The sequence below is a fragment of the Hibiscus syriacus genome, unplaced genomic scaffold (genome assembly GCF_006381635.1).
Source record: "Hibiscus syriacus cultivar Baekdansim isolate YM2019G1 unplaced genomic scaffold, ASM638163v2 tig00112289_pilon, whole genome shotgun sequence".
Taxonomy (NCBI): Eukaryota; Viridiplantae; Streptophyta; class Magnoliopsida; order Malvales; family Malvaceae; genus Hibiscus; species Hibiscus syriacus.
The window spans coordinates 1,394,575-1,421,957 of record NW_024063295.1 but is presented as its reverse complement, the minus strand read 5'-3'; the positions used below and the strand labels follow the sequence as shown (position 1 = coordinate 1,421,957).

The 27,383-nt window shown below is 33.5% G+C and overlaps 1 protein-coding gene across 1 annotated transcript; it reads right to left on the bottom strand.

Annotated features, from left to right (window-relative positions):
* Positions 1-334: 334 nt before the first annotated feature.
* On the bottom strand, positions 335-19,505 carry LOC120177477 (callose synthase 3-like). The gene is given in 45 exon segments (XM_039183612.1): positions 335-758; positions 1,186-1,371; positions 1,891-1,941; positions 2,024-2,821; positions 2,910-3,139; positions 3,228-3,340; positions 3,918-4,001; positions 4,079-4,197; positions 4,353-4,472; positions 4,975-5,131; positions 5,204-5,390; positions 5,547-5,615; positions 5,760-5,885; positions 5,967-6,076; positions 6,894-6,939; positions 6,942-7,044; positions 7,450-7,591; positions 7,687-7,787; positions 7,884-8,007; positions 8,107-8,267; positions 8,345-8,429; positions 8,506-8,600; positions 8,693-8,827; positions 9,172-9,258; positions 9,354-9,403; positions 9,481-9,562; positions 9,764-9,824; positions 9,912-9,964; positions 10,053-10,390; positions 11,818-11,935; positions 12,021-12,146; positions 12,936-13,044; positions 13,118-13,194; positions 13,338-13,475; positions 14,346-14,472; positions 14,795-14,886; positions 15,890-15,982; positions 16,146-16,262; positions 16,349-16,414; positions 16,416-16,460; positions 16,623-16,716; positions 16,813-16,937; positions 17,958-18,058; positions 18,912-19,133; positions 19,291-19,505. Coding segments are annotated over 44 exon segments (5,877 nt in total). The 5' UTR covers positions 19,099-19,133; positions 19,291-19,505; the 3' UTR covers positions 335-509.
* Positions 19,506-27,383: the final 7,878 nt, after the last annotated feature.

The window sequence follows — 27,383 nt, the reverse complement described above, 5'->3', positions numbered from 1 at the left end:
TGGCTAAATAGTTAATTCACCCTAATTTGTATTGTCTTCACCCAAAATGAGTAAAACCCGCTAACAAGCCCAAGCCCCGATTTTTTATTAACTGGATTTTCAGGTAACTTTGTTTCACTAAAAATGATTTACAGAACTCTTTATTTAGATGCCTGCGTGTAAGAAAACAATTAAATGTGAGAAATCTTAGGTATGAGTTTTCTTGTTGCTTAAGCTTTTTTGTCCATAAAGTATACCTTATGTATGGATAGTAGGATTAATTAAACTTTAATATTGAGAAGCTAGACAATAATAAAACTATATTTTTATGAGAAAAAAAATCAATATAACAATATCAAACTCCCAATAAACATCAATTCTAATTTCCATCAGTGTTTAGCTTACACAACACAGGCTACAGTTTAACAACTCCAAATACCAAAATTGCCCCTCCACTGTTCCATCCATAACCATGACATACAATTAGCAATATTTTCAAGATTGAATACAAGCGAGGATCAATACCATCATTACTCCTTGTGACGAGAAGCTCGGTCTTTACGGTGCCCACCAAGAATACGGGAAATCTGCAGACCTCTGCTGAATGCTTGGTTGAAAAGCATTCGAGTCTGGAACTCCGAGACAAAAGGAAACCAGGCCAGGAATGCGACCGGAGTGAAAAGAAGCAAGCCCATTACAATCTCGTATCCCCGAGCAAGTGTTCTAACTGATCCCCAGAAACCAGCTTTCTTAACAACAGGCCTCAAAGCCTGAGCAATCTGATACATACGAAAACAGTAATAACATCCATTATGAAAGTGATTACCAGAAATGATTCAGATTAGGTTGTCAATTTCAAGGGAACAGAACAATTACATATGAAAACAGCAATAACATCCATTATGAAAGTGATATTACTATAAATGATTCAGATTAGGTTATGTCATCTTCTAGGGAACAGAACAATTCTAGATGCACATCACTATAGGTTTGAAGAAACATTTAGGTGAGGCAACCCGGAACGGATTACCAAATCGTTTGCATTCGAATTTGCAAGGCAAATTTTGTTGGGAAATCAGCTGTGGTTGTAAGATCATTTTTTGAGCTTCAAGATATAAAATGTGCATTTGAGAGCTAAAGTTCAAACTATGTAAGAGACTAATGCCATGTGATTGTAAAACTGTAAGACAGACGAGGCATGCTTACCAGAAGCATTCCCCAACCCGTAGGCATGAAGATAAAAATGCAGACTATAATGTCTTGAACTGTCATCTTTGCAAGTGTGATCAAAATAACCAGAATGGACACAAATGTCAAGAATATTAATCCCTTGATGAGCCGGAAAACAAGTTGATAACTTGCACTGAACTTTCGCCTTCCAACAGATACAGTCTAAACCAAAAAAAGAAGAAAAATCATTAAGAGATATGGTACAGTTCAACTTCCAAATTAGAGATCATAAGATCCGCATGACCATCAATAGTTTTACGGAAACATTGAAAGCATAAAAATCATTGAGGTTTAACTGATTACATCAGTTCATTGATTGCTGAAAACAACTTATAATCATAAACCATATTTTAGAGCATTTCATTAATTTCTTTTAAACAGTATTGTTATCGGAAGTTGACCATGGTCAAGTAAACCACCACACAATCAATTCCGACTCTGTTTACCAAAGAAAAAGGCACAACTTGATTCAATTTTCTTGAAAAAGTTCTCATTTAGATAAATGAACTTGTACAGAGCAAACAAAAGAATAATTAAACAATAAAGCTGACTGATCTAAGAGGAATATTAACAGGAAAAACAAAATGGTTAATAACAATTATGCCTACTCTAATTTCAGGCAGATGATATGCCTACTCTAATTTCAGGCAGATGATAAGGAGTTATCAACTAGCCACTTACCTTCATTACAAACAAGATCAGAACAATCACCAACCATGATGCACCATAGACCTGTGACAAGAGGATGAAAATGGCCATGTGTAAAAGATGAAAATTAGGGTGGAAATGGCCATAGAAATAGAGAGAAACATACCAAAAAATTTTTGGTTTCCCTTGTAACATGCAAGTGATAGACAAGCCCATACTGGTAGATAAAGAATCGTAAAGCTAACAATATCTCGGCAATAATACCACGCTTCCCAGAATCTTGAAGATGCTCTTGCTCTTCCTCCCACCATGATTCCCAACTTTTTTCTGATGGTACACCTATACCACCTCTGTTGTTTATCCACTTATTCCAATCAGTCCAATCATCAACAATCTTTTGCCACTCAAAGCCAGAAGGATTGAACAGGAAAGGAGCAAAAAGCCATGTGCCCACCATAAACCACATGGAAGCAGTGATCAATACATAAGCAATTGTACTTCTGTAAGTATGACCAAAGATTTGGTACACTATAAGCAAGATCATCATCTCAATACCCTTGACAAAATGGCTGCGTGAATAAAGCCGGTAATTATCAGCAAACTTGGCATGAAACACCACAAACCCCCGGCCTGTAGCCCTGTACTTAGCACCTCCATGAAGCAATGTCCTTCCATAATAGTGGGTTTTTGTTCCAAGAGAAAATGTGAAAAATACAGGTGCCAGTTGCAGTTGCATTAATACGAATTCACTCAATGCAGTTCGGAAACCCTTTTCCAAACCAATTTCCATCAACATGGGTAATGCCATCAAAAGTCCAATTTGAACAAAAGATTGAGAAGCAAGAGCCACTTGGAGAGGCTTATTATCACGAATTGCTGGTTCCTGACTCAATTCTTGTTCAAGGCCACTTAGTACAAGATAGAGGCGCCCATAGAGGAACACATAGACAGTAAGCACCGTTACCTGCCAAAGAATACACATGACATCTTATTATTGAAGTCTATATGACATCTTAAAGCCACAATTAAAAGGGAAAGGTTAAAAGAAATACCAGAGTACTAAAATAAAAACCGACTGTAGTGAAATAACATGACAGCATTCGGAAAAAGTCAAAACGATGTCCAAGCCGGTATATATCTCGACTTAATGTCTGCTCGCCATTGCCATTAGCTATTTTGGCCTCAAACATAGATATCTGATTTAGACCCACATCCCTTCCCTTCCCAACTTGTATGTATTCATGATGGGTGACATTGCCTTCGCGAAGTGTAGAATTGAAGCCTGTAATCACAATCAAATCAAACGAGTTAGAAACTGAAGATGGGATAAAAAAATAAAACATTGTTACAAAAAATCAAGGACTTCCTACCAGCAAAAATATCTTCACTCAAATTAATTACTCTGGATGCTTTACTGACACCTCCTCTTGTGAGGTGAAAAAGCCTATCAAATACATCTGGATGGCCATAATGGAACCGAACCCTGTAAAAACAGGAAACTCGTACGTAAGAGATATAGCATTGTTGACAGAGAATATAATAAAAAAAACAGAATGGAATGAAAAGAGCATTTCTTGTCAGGCCCATGTTTATCGTTATCATCAATCCCAGAACAAACTAATAAGTGAAAAGACCCTAACAACAAGCACCCAAACTTGATCCATGTTAGATATTACCATTCAACACTTCTCATTTTTGTAGGCTCAACACCAACTCCTAAACTTGATCAAATTTCAATAATACCATTGAACAAAATTACTGTAGGCCGCTCAACATTAATGACATGAAAAATAGGCTTACAATGTGGACTTGAATATAAAACAAATAAAAAATAGAGGCAAAAAAAAACAATATGGGATCTAACACCTTGTCTAATATCCGAATTCAAAAACTAATCACAATCACAACAGCTTATATCATGAATTACAAAGGAACCAGCATATCTAAGAATTCAATGCATAGTAATCTTTCAATAAGAGATTAAAATCCCAACATCCACCCACTGAACAAATATAAAAGTATTAGAACTCTGAAAAAGATTTAAAGCAATAACAACTTACTTGAGAGGGTTAGCTAACAGTCTCTGACCAATAGTGACAAAACTGGTCTCCTGATTTGACATGAACCATGCAAGAGAAGAAACACTGCACCAAACAGTAAAATATTAATCCATGTAAAAAGGATATAGTTGTAAGATAAAAAAAAAAGTCTGCCAGATTACCTTCCAGTAAAAATGTGTTCTCTGAGCCCAAGTATTGATGGGTACCTTACACCATCATGCTTTTTGAGGAATTCTTGCAACAAATTCCTCATTTTCAAGGCCTCTTCCATGTAATTATCCTATGCGATCCATTCAGAAAAGAGAGAGGAAATTATCCTTGGCAATCCATTCCAAGATAGAAAACATACTTCTATCTTATGAGAACTAGCAAAAAATAAATAATAGAAGGCAGGCAGGAACAATCATGGTTAGTAAAAACACAACAATTAGCAACCTGGTTCATATCTATTGTCTGCAAGCCTTCTCCTCGTGTGAAGATAATAGCATGGTTTTGGTTTTCAGGTTTCCCTTCACCCAAGATAGCGGGTCCAGGAAGCTTTATCCGATAAATTTCCTGTTTATGGAAATGATCACAATAAAAGCATCCTTAAAAATGAAAAACTTTAGGATGCCGAGAAAGTGATATACATCCGGTTTGGAAGTGGATATCTAAAACAAGACTAAACAATCATGTTATTTCATGCACTGAACTAAGAATTTTGGAACATCCAACATGAAAGTTCAAGTACAAAATGCATACTGAAAGCAAAACAGGGTTCAATATTTTGAAGCAGGTCCTTTTTCACATCTTTGACATTTTTAGATAACACTAGAAGTGCACGTATATTGAAAATACATACAAGATAATACCTGTTATCTAACCCATATTTGATAAACCAAAGAAAAATCAGGCAAAATGCAATTTAAATGCCAATATTGTATTTCTTTCAAAGATGGGCATGATCTTAGTGATTTATCAAAGGGGCCCACTAACAAAATGTTGAAACAGCTTCTTAACTAATAGCATTTAAATAACTCGTAGAAACATACAATATTGAAACCAAAGTATGCATTACCTGATCTAGATTTTGCACTGGCTCTGAAGAATCACTAGATTTTGGCACAGCCCTCACCAGAACGGAGAAATAATTAACCTTGCCATTAAGCTTCTTCGACCTATCCTCATTACGCTGTTCAACCTCATCAATGTATGCTACACGAAGCGATGGATATCTGCCAATAAACCCATTATGTTGTTCAATATATGCCCGCTTGTTATAAGCCTGAGAATATTAGCATGCTTACTTTGTCATAAGCCTGAGAATATCCTGTGCACGCTCACTACCAGACCGCTTCTGAATGCCATATTGTTGACAAGACACCACATATGTAAATTTCATATCAGCTACAGCTTCACACTGTGCCTTCAGTGATCTGTTCTCTTTACTATCCTCTGTGCTTAATTCTATGGCCTTATAGCCTTCCATCAAATCTAACCAGGATGAAATTAATACAATGTGAGTTTGAAAAAATCTTAGATACCAACAATCATACAAGCAGACAAATTTGTAATGAAGATGTACCACTAATCAGTGATAAGCAGCACACAATCAAATATACTGGAAGTTCAGTGGAAAGAAACATATACCTTCATGTTTGGCCATATCAAGGAATGCCTGAAGTTCCAATGCCTCTCGATAGTACATCATACCTCTAACTGACATTTATAATGATTTATTAGTCTAGAAAAATGGAAACCAATTCACAAACAATGTCACAGATGCCCAAGCAAGCAAGAACGCACATGCACGCACGCACTCACACACATGTACACACACACACACAGAGAGAGAGAGAGAACCAGTTCTTGTTAAAGTTTGCCCCCTATATGATGCCCACAAACGAAGTTTTTCTTCTAACTCGGGAGATTCTTTAAGTTCTTCTTCACTGTTTCTTTCCGCCCTTTCAAGAAAGTTATTCCATTCATCTGGAAATCATTAACGGCAATCAGCCACAAATGAAGAACAAATGTGCAAAGCTTTAACATTTTCAGGGTATAAGTGAAAACCTGGAAAGATTTTTTGCAAGTAAAATAGAATGGAAACACCATCTTCATTTGGCTCTTCCAATTCTTGCAAGGAGAAGAGAACTTCCTCTGTGTAGTAAGGAGTCAAAACACTGCAAAAAAAGAGGCATGCTATTCATTTTTTTCATGAAAATACATTATTTAAGGCAGGAATTAAAGCAAAATTATTATGTCCTTAAATTGTCAATTTTGTCAATTTCATTATTTGATGTTTTTTATTTTTAAAGCAATTACATCACTACATGCAGATTTGATTTAATAGAAAATATCTATGTCAAGAGAAGGGAACAAAAGGACCTTGTGTTACTACACCTACTGATTGCTATTATAGAACAGTTGGCGCATGTAATAGCAACGAAACAAGAACAGGGTAAAAAGGTAATGCGAGAAAATAAAAATGAAAAACATAGATCAAAATCCTTCCATTCCCTCGATGTGTAATGGTCAGATAGAGTAAAGCTTGGTTTTTCACTTTTTCCTTTATTGTCTTTTTGCTATTTGGGTGGGTGCGCCAGGTCACAACTTACTTTAGTGCACACTCGGACAACAAATGAAAGGCCCAATATCAAGCTATTGAACTGGCCTTCCCCCTAAAAAATAAATTAAATATCATGCAGGCTTTTGGGCCCCATATTAGATATATCAAGGTCTAATTTATTACAAAAAAAAAGTTCATAATTAAAGAAGAAACATCGAATAAACTTCTCTTCTTTCCTAATTTTACCAATTTGTTTTTTGCTAAGGTAGAATTGCCCAGCTACTACACTGTATAACAATATTACCGTATTATAAATCAATGATTACATGAAAAAGATTGTGAAATATTCTTTAGTTAAAAATCAATCGGATATATGAGAAAGTGTAAACAATAGTATTAGAAAGAAACAATGAATTTAGGAGAAAACTTACGAGAACGAAAGCATATTGCGAACTTTAGGTGCATCAGGCATGTCATAAACAAAGAATTAGAGAAGAAAGAAATCCGCCTCCTAGCCTCCAAATTAGATGGCACATCCATTGCAGATTCCTTTGTGGTAAGTAATAAATAAAGCCGGTTGATCTACAAAGAGAAGAAGATAAAGAAGAAAGCATCAAGTATCCAACTTAAAACCAATTGTCAATAGGTGAAGAGGATTTAACATAAGACCACAGCATAGAGAACCCAATACTTAATGTGGGATATTCCCCCTTGTGTGGCGCACATGAATCTAATACTCAGGAACCTACGCATAAACAACCTCACCAAGGATTGTCACCCTCAGAAAGGATCTGATAAAGCACTGATACCATATTCAGCATCCAACCTAAAACTAATGGGCAAGAGGTGGAGCCCAAATTTAATATAAAACCACAAGGAACCTAATACTCAACTGATATAGGATAAGAACACTTAACATTCAAAAAAGCACAAGAAAAAAAACTTTCCAGAGAATTCTGTAAAAGCTTTAATCCAACAATGGCTCACCTTTTCCCTCCATGCTTCCGTAACAGGATTTATTGGAAATTTGATAGCTCCAGAAGATGCAAATAACTGGTCTAACTTTTTTGGATCAAATTGATGTGGATCTACATAGAATCCATCATGTGCATACCCTCCATGTTCCAAACTTTAGACGAAAAGAGATCAAATAAAATAAAATAATGGTAAGTTATAGCACTACGACATACATGTGCTCGAAACAATCACATGAAGATGCCAAACCTGGAGAATTCCTCCTCTGGCATTATGTCCTTTGTCGCAATTTCCAGCATGTCCTGGAAACAAAGTACCACTTGACCCCTTTCGTCCGGCTTATTTTCCAACTGCAGAAATCAAGGCAGTTATTTTAGGACTTCCTACTACACCCAAATGCAATGGGTATGAAATCTTCTTAAACCAGGTTAGTTTTTGAATATTACCAGAAGTTTTATTAACTTCACAACGTGTTCATTAAGGCTAGGAAGAGCACTCATTTTGTAAGTCTTAATAAGACTACCATCTGCTATTCGTTTGTCAACCTTGGAAAATATGTCATCTATAACCCTGCAAACCCATCAGAATGAATCAAAATGAAAGAAGTAAAAATGGCAGCTTGACTAAATATGATTTGTTTCTTTGGTCAACAAGTTAAAGAGAGCTTACTTTTTCTCACGGTGCCCTTCAACCAAAAACCTAATAATGCTTCTGAATGAAGCATAACATTCACGAATTGCACAAAACATGTAAGGGTCAGCTTCAACTCTCTTTTGCAGCTCCTTATCCCTACTATCACTGTCCTTGGCCATGTCCAATGCTATTGGAATCTACACGAAAGTTCACAGCTAAAATATCAAGATACTCAACTCTCAAGATAAGCAGAGAAAAATAAGTTGACGCAAACCTTGCTGGCAAGCAAAAAAGGAGGCCACTGGATTTGTTCTAAATAACGGTCTGCCCAATAGGGAACAAGCAACAGATTCATCTCCCTAAAATAAAGCAAACTCAATACATAGAAAGAAAATGATAATGTAACATATAACATAAAGCACAGAGTGTAAATACTTATTGCTTATAAGATCCTCCTCCCGAAAACTACTGATTATTTTGTTCCACAACTGAGCGAATTTCGCAGCCTCTTTCTCTTTATTAGAGTGTGGCTGAGAAAATAAAACAGTATTATATTGAAAGTATAAGCCACAAAAATCAGCAAGATCAAAGATTATAGCATATAATATTAATGAGGTTTGACCTGCCCAAAGCTGCGAGAGAAAAAACCCCGAAATCCCCTTTTCTTTTTCTCACCCTTATCCCCTGGAATTAAGCGGGCATTAAAAGCACCAGGCAATGATTCAAAACGAGATCTGAGCATTCCTAATGTTCGAATCTGGAGTTCATAAACAAAAATATCACAACAATATAAGCATTCCCAAAAATAATGATGATGATGATGATGATGTAGGCTCTATATAGATTCTATTATAATTATATAGAAGCAGAGAATGAAAGGACTTTCACTATCTCTTATTTAAAAAGAAACTGCAAATTCTCATCAAGTATACAAAACAGAAAGATGCTCTATGTTTGACAAATTATTGAAAATGCCTGCTTCATGAAAATGCTTGGCAAAGTCAAGACAATTTATTGAAAATATTAGAAAATGAGCGCTCTAGGAAAAGGTAATATAAAAATAATGGCAATAACCAAATAAACATGAGGAGCTCAACAAACCTCTCCAAGGCGTCGAAATGCACCATAAATACCTCCAAATATCGTAGAGAATATTGCATACCAAATCTGGGTATCCATAAAATAGACCTTGAAAATAAAATCAGCAAATTAGACCTTAAACTAAAGCAGTCAAGTATTGACAGAAAAACATGCATGAATCGTGAACATGAGATAAGCCATACAAGAATGATTGGAGCCCAGAGAGCAATCACAACACCAATGTTGTTCCTTGCTGCAAATACAAAAAATTAAAAAATGAACTTTTTTTCTCTGGAAACAATAAGAGATACATATTTTAACGTTCATTACCTTGGGGGAAAAATTCATGCCATTGAAAATGTCTTATCCGAACACCCATTACAGCTTTTGTGGGGCCAACTAAAGGTTTTATCTATAAACATGAACGGAAGAAGTGAGATTATTCAGTCTCTGAAAACATATCAAATCTGTCATGCTGATCAAAGTTAGGTGGAAAAGATCTTTTAGTAATTAAAACAAGAGACAAACTTAATATAATTTAGTGGCAAGTGCAAAGAGAAAAATAAAGTATTGTGAGTGAGACAATTCAAGATGAAATGAATGGTAACCACACCTCAATATAATAACTGAAAGCCAACTTAGTGATGATAAGTAGGACCCAAAACATTGTATACCTGAAAAGTTCAAAAGCAAATAGAAATCAAATATTTCAAGTGGTTATCACAAAAGCAAATAGGTAGATCCTACAAACGTTTACTTACTTGAAGAGAGAAAATGTGCTCTCATGCATACCCCTACCAACATAGAGACGGGGCTAAAAGATTCAAAAAAGTAATAAGTGAAGTGAACCAGAGACGAAACAAATTGGAAGACGAAGAAGATATAAAAGAAGTTATCTCTACCTGTGACCACCACATCATAAGCATCACAATCTTGTAGTGTGAACTTTCAAGGAATCGACGGATGAAAGGAAAAAGAAACAACACCGCAGCTAGCATATTTGGTGACAAGTAAATCACAACAGCTAAAATGAACAAGGAAGGTGAACCTGAGGTACTGCCCCCAAACCAGCCTTGGATGGTTCGTGCAATTCCTGAAGGATTGTCTGATGTATAAGCATAAGTAACCGGCAGAACAATCACCCACGCAGCTGCTGAAACAACTTTCAATATGTATCTTAACTTAACATGAAATGACATGCTCTGCTGCGCTTTCCAACTAAGGATTACATCAAGGAAAGCTGCAAAATATTAAATAAATTTCAGTAAAAACTTCAACATAGCTGACATGCAATAATATGAAAAGGTTTTCACATTCCCATAACATGCAAATGCTTCATTATCAAGTTCAAATAAACATTAAATATATAAACATATACCCAGAGAAACAAGAGACTTGCTGAGAGAAAATTCCAACTTAACTGATACACGAGCAAGCGAATTAAAACACCACTTTCTAAAAAAATCTCCCTAGTAATTGGGACTTGAAAACAGCCTCAATAGTATTTGGCAACTTAAATTGGAGGCATCCATTAATCAACATTATTTAACAGATGAAGAACAGTCGTATTATTATTGGCACTTGAAACAAGAGAAAATTCCAACTTAACTGATACACGAGCATGCAGATTAAAACACCACACTTTCTAAAAAAATCTCCCTAGTAATTGGCACTTGAAAATAGCCTCAATAGTATTTGGCACCTTAAATCGGAGGCATCCATTAATCAACAGTATATATAACAGATGAACAGTCATAGATGATGGAAAAAATGGAAATGGTCAACCCACAAAGTGCATTGTTCACGACATAAGGTTAACCACAAAGTGCAAGAATGATATGTTATCTACAATACTATAACCAAGGAGTTTCATTATACAACCAAGAAATTGTGGTCTATTTTAACAATTCAGCATATAGAAAAAATATATACATCTGCCCTCCAAAGACTTTCTCAAATCTACTTACTAGAAGTGTTTCCTAACAATAATTATATGCTGTTATCTTGCAAGAGATCTTCTTATGCAGGAGCTCCAGTTTTTTTACTTCAGTAATATTTATTAATTATGACATTATGGACGACTAACATTACAAGATATCTTTATTGTTTCCTAACAATAATTATATGTTGTTTCCTTGCAATAGATCTTATGCAGGAGCTCCAGTTTTTTTTACTTCAGTAATATATACTAATTATGACATTATGGAAGGCTAACATTAAAAGATATTTTAGGGTTTCAATCTAGGACTAGGATTATTAGTTATCTTTAGGGCTAGGATTATAACTTTCTTAGAAACCATAATATAAACAAGCTGTATAATATTTTTTAGTAACCCAGTTTGACTTATGGGTTGATTTAATTCGATATAAGTTGACCCAGATCTATATGAGTTGACCTAGTTTGATTTTACGGATTGATCCCATTTAATATTATGGGTTGACCCGATTTGAATTTGACATTGGTTCGAGTTTCGACTTTATGGATTTGGGTCGTTTGTGTTTTTCTTCTATTCAGAAAGAACAGTACAATTTCTGTTCATTTTATTATCATAGTAATTGTTTCCCTACCTTTTAAAAAGGTTGTTCCACTTAATCAGGAAAGCTTGTATTGCCAATAACTAAAATTGTAATGATAGACACTAAGCAGAATTTACTGGATTCACTCACCTTGGCCAAGCTTTAATATAGCAGCAGTAATAAAGACGGACAATACTTTCTTGAACACATCACCCCTAAAGATGGAACTGGGTTGACCAGTGCCATTCCAAGCAACAATGATCATGACCTTGCACAAATCAGGCACTATCAATTCAACACCATGCCAAAAATTACTCGAAAGGAAGAAATCATTTGCAAGAGGCAAGTTCTACCTGCAAGCAGAGAATGAAAAAACTCCACATTCGATCAAAGCTTCTAAAAACATGCCAGAACGAGCGTATCTCAACAAAGTTAACTTTCCCCACCCACCGGTCCCTAGTAGGTAGTGGCTTGTTCTCCTACACATAAGCCACAAAGTCAGGAAATATTATAAGAGAAATCATTCTTCGTATAGAACAATTAGGCAGGTCCCCTTTTATTGCTACCTTCCAACTTGTTTTCAGTAACCAACACAACGTCCAAATCTCAAGTCGGTTGGAGTTACAACTACATACTCCAATTCCCTTAAAACTTGCCATCAAAAGACTGACTTGTATACTATTATAGGCAACAGAGCAATAGGGATTCATTAAAAACAGGAGATTGACATTTCTTCAACTTAATGTCAGGCACAAAGTCAATGACTCAAGTAAATTAAGCAAATACGAAACATGCAAGCTAGGACCAACAATAGGACAATTTGCTAAATCACTTTAACTGTCACAATAGATTTGGACAAGTTCCAAATCTCTTCAGTTAGTTGGAGTTACAACTGCATACTCCAATTCCCTTAATCCTTACCAACAAAAGACCGACTTTTATATCATTATAGGAAACAGCAAACAGAACATTTGAGGCTCATTACCAAAAGGAAACTGACATCTATTCAACTCCCATGCCCGCTACAAAGTCAATGTCTTAAGTAAATTAAGAAAATTCAAAACATGCAAGTTAGAACCAACAATAGGACAATTTGCAAAATTACTTGAATTGCCACACTAGATTTAGTTATCCAAACCCACTAGATGCAAGAGAAGAGAAACATAGATATAACAAACTCTTCATTCCCAAAAGAACATTTTTCTTTTGTTTAACAAATGCAAGGTCAGTTTTGAGGTCCGAAACTAGAGATCCAAAAACATGCTTACCCCATTTTCCTTGATAAGTTGTTCAACTTCATCTTCAGTTTTATCTGCTCGACAAAAGAAATCAGCATCCGTACGCATTGGCCAACCCAATCGGAAGCAATCAACAGACCTACAGTAAAATAAAGTTAAATAAATCACTTGAGTACAAAGTGGAAAGATCAAATTATATTAAATATCCATACCAGAAGTATTCATTTAAATCATCATAATTTCTCCATTGTGAATGCTTCGATTTCCCTCGTTTACTCCTTTCAGCTTCCTACAGTGGAAGTCAATTGTTTGAGTCTGGAAGATCAATTCTCCAACAGCATCGTGTTTTTTATTTAAATGGCACATACAGAGAGAGAGAGAGAGGGAGGGAGAGAAATGGATGCAAAAGTGGATCGGAATTGCATATGATACCTTCCGAATAACTTTATAGATAGGTGTAACGACTTTCTTCAGAAAAGCTTCCTCCTCACCTACATAGGCTGGCTGGACATTTTCCCCCGTCAGTGGACTGACATTCCCAGCTAGCATACCATAAAGTTCAAATGCCATCTACAGAAAACAAAGAAAAATGCATTTACCATCTACTAAAGCAAAATTGATCCATGAAAGCAACTATCAAAAGACATTATTGCTAGAAACACTACTCACTATACAGATATTACATAACTTCAGCCTAACACAAGTAGAAGAAACAACATTGAAAACGCCACTATGGCAACATATTACAAGGCTAAGTTTACAATAATGAATAAGCACTAAAGCCAATTCAAAATACTTCTACTTCATTAACATTGACAAGGTACATGTCGAGGTGTCCATAGTGATGGCTAGGTTACATATACTAAACCTTCCATTTTAAGAGCCAAGACCGAGCCAGGCCTATCAATTTAGACATGAAAACTTGAGTGTAGCATGATGACTTTAGCCAATTTTACAAATGTATAAACTTATCAGCAATCATCATTCAAAATAGCAGCAATTAGCACCAGATGCAATTCAAAACCCCAAAAGCATATTACCATTTTTGGTTGCAATGAACTAACAATTGGTCAGCCTCAATCAAACATCAAGTTAGATAATCTCTTGTCAATAGCAAAAAGAAAAATGGGATACTATCAAAGGATGACCTATTCTAATTTTAACGTCACCCATCCAAGACACCCGTGAAGATATGCAAGGGATGTGTAATTCCATAAAAACAAGATTTCTTATAAATAAAAAACAGAAAGACTCTTAGAACAACCTTTGTATCACTTGCTATTTTTTTCCTTATAGAAGTCAACCTAAATAATGCTAATAATACAGGAACGAGAAGTTGGACCAAAAGAAACACGAGCCTTATCTCGTAAGGCTCAAACCATAAAAGTAAAATACATGAGTAGGCACATTTATGAGAAAAATTAAGTGTTTAGAGCATACATGATGATAGATGTAGCAAAGGCATTCTGGCATGAACCTCAAGTTCGCAGCTTCACCCCATATTAGAAGGTACAAACCCATGTATAATAATTTTCGCTGTTGCACTTCCTGCTGAATGGTTGGCAACCTGCAGATTTAAACATCAAGAAGAATTAAGAGAAAAATATGGGAAATATATTCCTTAGAACAAGATGTAGTTCAAAATCTTCAAAACTAGGGTTTAATAGCAAAAGGGGAGATATAAAACAAGCATATACAAAATAAAAGTGCATCCTTTCCCAAAGTCAGAGAGTACACTCTGATATGTTGGAACACTATTTATTTTGATATTAACTTATTTCATAGCATGCATCTCCCTTGAAATATATCCTACAAAGCAGTGTAACAGCTTCCATAGATGCCATGTAGTCCAAGCTAATTTCACTGCTTAAAACACCATAACATCTTACCAGAGACTGCTTTTGCGATCCAAGTACTTGCACCACTTTTTGTAATTCTTAAAAAGTTTCTTCATCACTTCTGTCAGCGCATGGTCATCCAACTGTGCAAGAAAAAGAAGTAACAGTTTTTATCAGCAAAAAAGCACCATATTTCAGCAAGACAGAATCAAAAACATTTTTAACAGACCCATATCAAGAATGTGCACCATTGCTCTTCAAGAAGGTAAATTATGTCCAAAGGATTTAGCAATTTTATGCTTTCCCGTGATAGTTAATAATTCATTACTACAACTTCAATAAATCTTTGCAAATTAAAATTCTCAAAGAATCAATTGTCTAAATGCACTTTATATCTCATTTTTAGATATGATTTAATGAATGATTTAATATGAAAAAGTGAAGAAAAAATTATAGTACCTAAAAACTACTTGATGTATTAAGTTAATTTTATTCAAGGAAATTTTTACAGTCAACTACATTAATCTTAAATGTTCTTTTTAACCATATTTTTTCCCCTTTGAACTTTTGATCAAAAAAAAGATATCTATAAATTATATCACCTATAATAGGTCAAATACAAAATCTGCTTGAACATTCAATTTTCAATAGCTTACAGAAAAATATATAACTTAAATTCAGTGCTTCTAATTTTTCATATTAATGCTTTTCATTGTCGAATTCTTTCAATTTACAAACAGCACTTATAACAGATTTTGGCAGACAAGGAGAAACCATATTGTTCGCTTAGTAGTGCCAAGAGTGAAACTACACAAGGACTATAATAGAGATCTAACGTTGTTTAGTATGGGTCCACTTTCCACAACCAGAATATTTAACCAAAAAATGTTTGTCCCAAAAATTGAAAAGGAAAAAAATGCATGTATACATACACATAGAACTAAAAATGCCCTTTTGGTTATTGAACAAACTCAGCAGCACCATAATACTAATTTACCCCGGTAAAAGTTCAAGGATTGATGCAGAAGAAATAGGCAATCAATAAGATAAAAAGGGGATAGAAGTAACCATCACCATTCTATATTTGTGATAGAAAGTTCATGCTCACAAAGAAAAAAATATCAACTTGACATTTGACAAGCAGACCTTGGGTTGTTGATCAGGCTTTGGAAATCGCCGTATGTGGACATTTGCAAGCAATAAGATCAGATGTTCCCTTTGATTTGCTACATTATCTTTCTGCATAGATAACAACTGAGATGAGTATAGGTCCAAAAGCAGATAGAACCAACTCTCAACAATGTTTTACCATCAGATTTCAAATATTTACAAGGGAGCACACAACACTAAATTCACTTGTCAAAAAGACAAAAGAAAATGTACTTCTTTGTTTATTTTTCACCTGAAACCCAAACGTTTCTTGAAGCCAATCAAGAATGTCTTCATCTTTCTTTCTCTTGTGATTATTTGGCCAAGGTAGACCCCTTGTGTTTCGAAGAGCATAAACAGCTGCTTGGATCTGCATTAAGGTAAATATGAAAAAAAGGAAAAGAAAATTGTTAGTTCAAAACGGATTATCAGAAAATATACAAATTCAAAGCATACCTCAGGATATTGCATAATAGCCTGGTTTGCACTATCAGGATCAAGAGGAAGGATATTGTAGGGGACCAAAAATCTGTGTTTGTTCTGCAACTTTATCTTGAGCTTCCAAAATCTGCAACAAACCTTAATAATTATAATATCCTTCACATACAGAGATCTGAAATCAGAAGTTCCTAATTTTATAGTAAATTAATCTCGTCCCGTGTAAGACATCTACATAAAACAAGACACCATCAAAAGAGATAGCAGGTCAAGATATCTAAGAGAATTTCACCTCACGATCAACTTCAATAGATTGTGTCAAATTGACAGCCTTTAAAACCTCAAAGAGAACATTTGCAGTCTGGTATGCTTTTGTGAGTTGTGCCCTAAGAAGGAACAAAATATTTACCGTCAAATAACAAACTACAACAGTTTTCAAAAATAATCATCCAAGTAACTTAAATATTAAAGATATCACCTACCGATCAGCTTTATCAGCAGCATTTGTCAAAGCCTGGATGTATTTTTTGTAGTAGTGTTGATAAAAACTTTGCATTTCACGAGCATCACTTTTCTTAACCCTTCCCTGTAGTGTTGGATCATTCTCCTGAAATAACAAGAACATATCTCCTCATTAGACCAATAACAGAGAAGCGATGCAGAGAACTAGAAGCATAAACATGCAAGGAAGTTCTAATAAATCTAACTCGGTAACTTATTAGAACTTAACAAGATCAACAAAATAATATGCTTTCCTAAAACTATTAAAATAAGTATCACATAAATTAATGTGAAAATTCCAGCCCAGTATTACTTTTAAACAGATATTACATTCCCTTATTTAATTGTATGCAACTTGTCATGAACAGCCAATGTGTATTATCATAGGCTAGGTCACATGTCACAAATGTCGAAAATATAATCACCCTTGGGGATATCAATCGAGCAACCGATGCAAAATTATGTAAAAGATAATGTCAGTTTTCATAAAATATGAATAAGCATAAAAATTCATTAGGAAAAGGGAAAAAGGAAAAACAAATTTACATGTCACACACATCCCACGCATGAGAAAAAGAAAGGGATAATATTTTATAAATCTAAGAGGAATTCTAATACAGGTGGAATTGAACAAGGAAATAAGCTCAAAGTCAGTTGGACAAATTTGTGAAAATCCATCTAGCGTGCATGATTTCCAAAAAAAAAATGAGTTGAAAGAATGGTAAATCACATTCACAAGAAAGAAGCCAAAAGCCTAGAACTGGCTTTAAATAATTCCAAAGTTCTAAATAACAACTCTTGTGACAGGAAAAAAATTGTTAAAAAAGGGTGCAGACCCAGTTCCCTTCTGATTCATTTCTTATCCTCCTGTATAGAGCAGCTTAATTTCATTATGGCAACTCCAAGCAAGAACAACAGGTTTAACAAAATACAAATTCTTTAATCATAAAAATATATAGTAAATAGATGATCCGTTATTTGTGCACAGATTATTAAACTTCAGTGCTAATGGACAATGTCATTATTGTCGCACTGCATTACCCAATTTCCAAAACCATTTCTACATTTCAAAGGCTTTTAAAGCATACGCTAAGAAAAGCCTTTAGATTAAGAAAAGTTTACTCACTCTTTCAAGACGTTGCAGGAGTGCAGTTTTAAATTGGCGGACACCACGTCCACTAGAAGTGGGATCCAACCTGTGAGCTTTCTCAAATGCATAGAATCGGCCTACAAAGAAGACCATAAATTCTACTTAAGACTGCAGACAATATTACAGAATCACACAGCAAGTAACGATGAAGCAAGAAGCAGATCTTGGGCAAGAATGAAATGAAATAAGAGATACCAAGATGCCTAACACTGAAAATAGACAGATATATAAATATGCTTATTATCAAAGTGAAAAACATGTCACAACCAAGAAAGTCGGAATTTCAGATACCAGCCCCCAAGAAAAGCCAAGTATGGGAGATTGGCAAGCATCCACAAAATTGCGACACTCCGAAAAGTTTGATTTTAAGATCTTGAGGATGGTGGACAAGAAAACAATATTATTTCTTGACAATCCGAGTGAAATTACTCCAACATTAGAAAAAGTAGCAAAAAGTTATATGTTCAGAGTTCCAATTCGTGCTACTTATTTTATAAGATATCACGGGGAAGAAAATTTTCTTTCCGAAATAATCTCTTAATATCACAATATTTAGAACCACATAAATCCAATTTTTTAAGCAATATATAATTGGAAATAACCAAGAACTATCCAGACATATGACTGTAGCCAGAGATGCTAATAAAAGCAGTAGCACACAATAATTAACTCAAAATAATTATCTCGATGAAGTAGAAAACAGTGTACACCACCATGTCAAAAGACACAGCCCTATGTATATCTTCACCGTCATATACAATAAAATATAATGTTTATCCGGTCCAGCCGTACAAAATGTTTATCCAGAATAAGGCTAGACTATACTAACAGCTAGAAACATACTTTAAAATTTCTAGAAATAACAGCATTAATTAAAAATCACATAAAAACAATAATCACGTATGAAAGCAAACTAAATCAAAAACTTACAGAGGTAAGCCACCCTGGGATTGCTTGATTCGACCTCATTGGCAACACGGAGAATGGGTGCAATCTCGCTAAGAGAAGATGGCACCACCTCACTGTCAAAAGCAGTCTCTCCTAGGTTACCAGCAGTCTGTGTCCGTGTGATCCGCCTCACAGGCTGCGATTGATCTGACCCCCTGCTCGAGGACATATTTGCCCTCGACTTCCGCCCAAAATATCACTTCCCTGCAAAATAAAACACAATATTTTCAGAAGCCGACAAAACAAAAGCAAGTAAATCAAGCATTCAAAAGAGAAGAAAATGCACTCTTGTAAGCAAAAGACACTACAGTCTGTAAAACCAAGTGAAAATTAACTGTTTCGAGCAAAGTAAAACACTAACCGAAGATCGAGCAAAATAAAGAGCTGAGAAGAGAAAGTGAAGTAGAGGCCAGTAGAAAGCAGATTTTAAGCTACTAAATCATATGCCAAAATAGAAACAGCTTAAACAGCAGAGAGCTCACAGACAGAAAAGGAGAAAAAAAAACCCTAGAGAGAGAGAGAGAGAGAGAGAGAGAGAAGGGGGGCGATAGGCGACTACTTTAAGCTACTTAGCATCGAAGGATGCAAAACGGAGAGTGAACCTAAGAAGAAGAAGAAAAAGTGGGTAGATAATCACACACGCGAAGTTGACAGTACCACCCACGCAGAGAATGAGGTTTCAATATTACTGAAATTACGATAATGCCACTGTTTGCTTAAAGCATTTTATTCTTTACTTGGTACACTTAATTACCTCGATTCAAAAACATTCTTCTTTTGTGCCACTGTTCACAAAATCTCTTCAATAACAGTTATTGGATTTTAAAAATTCAAAAAAAAAATAGGTCTTCGGAGCAGTTATAGGTCTAAAATTAAAAGATTTTATTAGAAGTAAATATTTTATATGAAAATAAAACGGAGTAATAAATAAATCACAGTGTTTTAAGCTCTACTTTTTTCAGTTTTTCAATTCATTTATTTGATAAACTACACAGTTAGTGAATTTCACATTGTTTTTATTTCAATCGTTCAATCATTAAAACTTTTTATCTCGTCATTCAAATTCAGAATTTATTTTTCACTCAATCACATTGTTAATTTATTCTTCACGGTTGGAATGATCTTTACCGTCGTTTAACTGTCAACATCCATTATTTATAACACGGTTGGTATTAAAAATGTTATCTTTTCTCTCATATTTCTTCTTTTTGGTTTTTTTTCCTCAAAACCATCTATAAATCCAAAAACGCAAATCAAAGTTTCAACCTTTTCTAGGTGTATTATGTAATTTTTATCATTTACTTATTGTAAAATCTAGATATATTGTTTTTCTTTCTTTGCTCATTCCCCTCGTTGTTTAAGTTTACAATAAAATACTCTGATCCCGATAAATTAAATAAAGTCTCAACATCTAAGTTTAAGAGAAAAGTGAGATGATCTTTCAATAAATTTATCCAAAAAAACACATTAATATATATTTAATGGTTTGATGATCAAAGAAAATGAAACCGAGAGTTAAATGATAAAACCAAAACAAATTGACCAAAACATGAACAGAAACAAAATGGAGTGGCCAATACATAGCTTACCCAATATATTTAGACATTTATAAATTTCTTGAATAGTTTGAGGGGATTAAAATGTATTTTTAAATTGTTAATAACATATATACGTTTTACGGATACAATTATTCGTATTTAAACCTAAAAAATCATTTTTTTAACTAGCGAAGACTACTCAATAATTTATGTACATTTATAAATTTATAATTTTATCTTGGTGTGGTAACTCTAATTTGATATTTCTTTGACTGGATTTATAGCTTTCACTCGTCAAGGACGTATTAGTGTAGATAAAAAGCTATACAGCATTTATGAAATTGAAATAACGTCAAGGGTATCATTGGCAAGTGAATTTAAATTTCAAAAAAGTGGTGATCCCAATCCAGTTTACAGAGGAGAATGAAAAAGTAGTCGTTTAGAATCATGGAAAAGACTAATCTATCCTTAATAAATTCATTATTCACGGTTACCTTTTCGGCGTTAAAATAGGAAAGTATTTTCAGTAGTCTAGTCTAGTCTAGTTCTAGTTCAAAAAAGAACAAAACCAGGCGCCTCTGCAGTGGTAAAATGGAAATTTGATGAAGAGAAAGGGGTAAACATTATGTAAAGGGAAAAAGTAGGTTGAAAAAAAAAAGATGAAAACCAACGATTGGAGATAATTGTCGGTTAGCTTTGTCCGAGATCCAGCTTAACATTTGAATAATAAATCGGTGTTAATGGTTCTTGTTTCTTTTTGGAAAACCTAAAGCAAATCCACGTGGCCAAATGCTATTTATACTTACAAAACTCAGAACTGCAAGAGAATCATTATTGACTGGTATGTTTTATTTAGGTAATTATTGTATTAGTAAATTATATAAACAATTATTTATGTTTGAGTAAGTTTATTTTAACTAATATTTTAAAATTAGCGATTATTAATTGATAATAAATTAATCATTTATAATAAAATATTAATGTGATATATTAAACCAATGACCTAATATTCGTTTAACTCTCATCATAGTCAATCCTCTTTTACCTAAAAGTCTTGTTCACACAACTCTAAACTAGGGATGGGAATGGGATTAAATCCGATAGGTTTTGATTCGATTAAGTCAAGCTTTTTTTTTAAAATAATTAGATTCATGTTGAGTCGGATTGAACTTTTTAGAAGTTATATTCGAGTCAAATTGTGTTCGAGTTTAGGGTAAAAAATAACATATTCAACCAGACACGAAAAATTATAATTTTATCTTATATATTTAGAGATAATTATAATAATATCCCTTAATATGTTATTTTTTTCAATTAAATCTCTATTTATATTGAATAAAAATAATATTTTAATAAATATATTATTTTGAGTTGGGTTGGGTTCAGTTTTTATCTCGAAAAGTCGGGTTAGGTACGGGTGGAAGGTGTATGTTTTTTGGGTCAAGTCAGATGGAAGATATATAATTTTTGGGCACCCAACCCGTATTCAACCCGGATCCGAGTCTGATGTGTCACATTAACTTTCCAAATCATTACTTTTACAAATTGACTAAAATTTAAATTCACATTTCAAGAAAATGCATATTTTACATTAATTAAATCAATTGGTTTACAAAACATATCAGAGCATATTCAACTCAATTCTATTAGTACATGCCAACTATATTTGAAAGAACAAAATACATATTCATTATTACTTTTCTGGTCTGAATTTCGTAAGGAAGATGTTGGCCTGTCTTGCTCCTATTTACTCCTATATCATCTTGAAACCTACGTGTTAAACAATTACACGCTAAGTCTATGACTTAGTGAGGCATAAAAACACTTATACTGGAAATTCTAGATACTTAACAATGCATAACATTTCATATTCCATGTAATATGCACACATCATAAAACAGTTAATATAAACAACTATCAACATGCACCCCTATCATCATTATCCTAATATTTCATTTTCATTATGACTTTTAATCTTCTTATAATTATCAATAATATTTTCATTAATCCCTCTTATCATTTTATCATGTACTTAACATTTATACCAATTATATAACTTATATCATACTCTTTTATATATATATATATATATATATATAATATATATATAATTAATATATTGTTCTTATCACTTCATATAAATCATATAATATATACCTCCTTATCCCATAGTTATGTTACATGTTCATATATCTACACAATTATGTACTTATTGTCATATATTTCATATATTAATGCCCTCTAGTTTATATCCTTATCTCCCATAATCGTTATAGTATATTTCTTATATACTAATTTCATATATTCTCTTAGCTTATTATCACCTCGTTCCTATCACTTTATCATATAATTTCTTGGATCTTTGTACTATACCTTATTTATATCAATTTCTCCTAACTTATATTCCATTCTCATGTTATCACTTATATCTCTTATATCTCTTATATCTAACCTTCATAACCAGAAAGTAAACACCATAACAGATAATAACATATAATATTACATATAGACTGTAACACCCCAACCCGTATCCGACCCGGATATGATTCCAAGATGTCACATTGACATTTCAAAACCTTTATTCTTGCAAAAATAACATAACATTTGGACTTATATTAATAAAATACGATCATATACTATTAAATTGTGTTTCATTATAAAAATTTAAGTCAAAAACATTTTTATGAATAGTAATATACGGTATGAACAGTACTATACCATATGAACAATATTATACCGTATGAACATTATTTCCGTAAAATATACATAAACTCTTAAAATTTAACCTTTCATCGCTATACATTTACTGTTTACATATATACGTTTAAAACATTACAAAACTTGTTAGAGCATATACCATTTAAAACATTAATTACATGCCAACTATTTTCACTATCCAAAATACATATGATTCAAAATTCTTTTCTGATCTGATCTTCTGTAAGAAGCAACTGACCTATCTTGCTCCACATTGCTCTTTATTCTTCTCGAAACCTACGTATGAAACAATCACACGCTAAGTCTACGACTTAGAGAGGCATATAAACATATAATGGAAACCATAAAATATTTCATATAACAAAATGTATACATGTACATATACCATCATTATCATGATCTCTATCATAGTCATTAACCCATTTATCATATGATCTTGTACTTATCATTTATGTATATCATGTAACACATATATCATTTCAAAAAGAAGCAAACATAACATCATATAATAATAATGCAAACACTTTTGATATCTTTTATAGGCCCATGTAAATTACTGAGAACTTAAGGTATTCGAGTACATTGAGGTTGTGCACTTATGATGTCACCACAGCTCGTATAAGTCCCACTGAGTGGCATATGAAATTTATCCTGAATGACCTATGTATATCCCGAAGGATCACTATATTTGTCCCGAAGGACCACGTAGACCCTCGACTCTTGGCATTCCAACTATACCTATAGCTCTCGTATCATATATCATGGGCATTATTCTTATGTTTCATATGTTCATGTACTCGTGTCATTTCTCTTGTGATCACATATACCTTTTCTACTATCACATACCATATGTATGTATAAACATATGTGTCATTTCATATAACATGTATCACATGTGCATGTAATCACATAAATCGTATCATATAACTTATATCATTTCTCATGGGTTCATGTAAACATGTATATCATATCTTATTCACATATGTTCATATATACATCACATATCACATAGAATAACATATAAACTTATACATATATTAATGTATATACTTTTATCTAATTCGTATATCAAAGCCCTATAAATTATCTCACAGTTTAACATAGCTTGTCACATAGGCATATTGTAGCACCCTCAACCTGTATCCGACCCGGATCCGGGTCTGAGGTGTCATATTGACTTTTTAAAACATTTACTTATAGAAAACAGTGAGTAATTTAAAAACTTTTACAGAATTATTCAGAGCTTATACACTATATTCTTTTGAGTACATGCCAACTAGAACTTTATATATTATAATACATATTATTCACCTCTCTTCTGATCTGACCTGTCTTGCTCCACATTGCTCTTTACTCTTCTTCTCGTTTCTGTAACCTACATGTGAAACAATCACACGCTAAGTCTATGACTTAGTGAGATATTAAATTATAAAAGAACTTTAACTATTTACTCATGCATGAACATCTCATCTTATAATGCCACATCAAAACAATATAACACTATATATATCATACTATACACATATACATAACACATTATTTTAAATCTATAACCTTATTCCACTATCAATATTCTTATCATTTATATCTTATAATTATATCCTCTTATATTTATTCTTTTACTCGACCTATTATTCAATTAACCAAGCAATACATACATCATCATATAAATCATATCAGATTATTTAATAAATACATGCCTACATATAAATCATCATTAGTCACTTATCATTTAATCACATAGCACATATACTTAACCTTCTTAATCATATACTATACATATACCTCATCATGTCCTTGCCATAGAATTTATCATATCACACCCTATATTTGTTATTATCTCTTGATTAGCCCATGTACATATGTGAGAACTATTGATATGTGAGTCTCTAGAGGTTGTGCACTAATATTGTCACCACAGCTCGTATAAATGCACCGAAGTGCCACGTAGGCTTACACCGAAGTGTCGCGTAGAAATGCACCAAAGTGCTAAATAAGGTTGTCCCTAAGGACCATGTAGAAAATTCATTAAGAATCATATACATATGCCAATGATCAAGTGTGTGTCTCAAAAGACCTCACACATGTTCTAAAGAATACATATATGTCCCGAAGGACCGCGTAGACCCTCGACTCTTGGCATGCCAACTATACCTCTAGCTCTCATGATACATAACATGGGCATTAATATTTTTGTTATCACACATTCACCTATATACATAGTCTCATTATTACATTTTTCATACGATCACACATAGTCAAGTAGTTCATTTCCATATAATTCACAAATACACGTAGATCACTTACACATAGAACATCTTCATAAAACTCACATATCACATAGCTTATATTTGTTCTTATATCTTCTCATAACATATTCTCTTATAGCTTTCTGTCATATCATTCTCACCACTTAATTTCACCTAATTCATAGTCATGTGGCTTATCTTATATACCTATATTCACATAACCATGTAATTATATAGATAATTCATATTAATTTTTATAACTTTTCACAATACATGTATTCACACAAATTATTTAATACATACTATATATATATCACATATACCCAAATCAAACATATGCATATGATCATAAATTCATGCATTCTAATATAGGAAATAGACTCGTCGCAAGTCTTATTTCCATTAAACATCATAAACTAACTTGTATGCATTAACCTTAGCCTCACTAAGTTCCAATCCCCTTTTATGATTTCCTTTCTTCCGATCGAATCTTAACTTGATGGTCATCCCGAACTTGTCCGTGCTCGAAATCTACATATTTATACATTGATACATATAAGTATCTAATTGATGTATTCTAATCTATCATTTCTTAGACCAAAAGAAAGATCTAATTATATTTTCTCTTAAAGTGCATCGGTATATTCTACAGTGTATCGATGCATCCCTTAACATGTGCATCGATGCGCTACCCATGCATCGATACACAAATCACCTTCGATGTTTCAATCCTAAGGGGTGTATCGATGCACTCTTTATGCATCGATGCACTAACTGCATTCGATGTTTCCATTTTTAATGGGTGCATCGATGCACTTCCTGTGCATCGATACACATTGAACAATTTCTGGAAATTTACACTTGATGCATCGGTACATGTTAAATGTGTACCGATGCACACTGGTCCAGAATTCCAATTTATGCACGGCAATCACTCAACTTAGCTCAATAGTGCCATAATTCAACCCATTTCATATCCTTAACTTACATACTCTTACTTAAACCACTTAATACCCATTTATCACATCTTAAACCTCAAAATCCTATCCACCTCTGGGATTCAAAAATTAAACTCAATTTTTCAACATGATCTAAGTCCATTTCTAACACCTCATATCTCTTGATTAAGTTGAGGACAAGTCAAATCTCACTTTCATTGCTTATTATGAACTCTATTCCAAGATTTCATTTTTCTACTTCCTTTCTTAAATTCTTCATATACTCCTCATTTTGTGGTTTTAAGATAACCTAAGCTTTCTTAAGCTTAGTTATCATCTAATGATCATAACCTAATCTTAAATTCAGCTAAATATCAACAAACAATAAATCTTACCTTTGCTCTTGGCTTTCACACGTGAAGAAGAAAGGAGAAGAAGATAACTCTGGAAACAAGAACCTTGTCTCTCTTCATTTCCACGTGTTATATCCTATGTAAAGGAGGAAAAAATATTTCTTATGTAATTATTATTATATATTTCCATAATTATCATCTAATCTAATAAGGAATTATTCCTATTTAAATCATTGAACTTTTAACTTGTTTCAAAATTGAGCACATAGTTTTCAAAATTTACAATTTCGTCACTTACCCTGATTTCGGGATGTTACAAATCTCCCCTCCTTTAAAGAAAATTCGTCCTCGAATTTTCACTGCTTACCTTTATAATATCATGTCTTATAATATTTCATGTTGCTTCCCTTTCTTAATCTTTCCTGTTACCGCTAGCAAACTTACCATTTCCTCATACTCAATTCTTCATATACTTCCATATCTTTATAAGTCCATATAATATCATTCATTATATAGACAGTAACCCCAATCCTTATTCCTTAATATTATGGATCAATTGATCTTTTTCATCATTCTCTATGTGCTTTGCACATAAATCAAGCTTTTGCTCATTTCTTATTATACACACAATCTTTTCATATAACCTTCAGGTATTTGT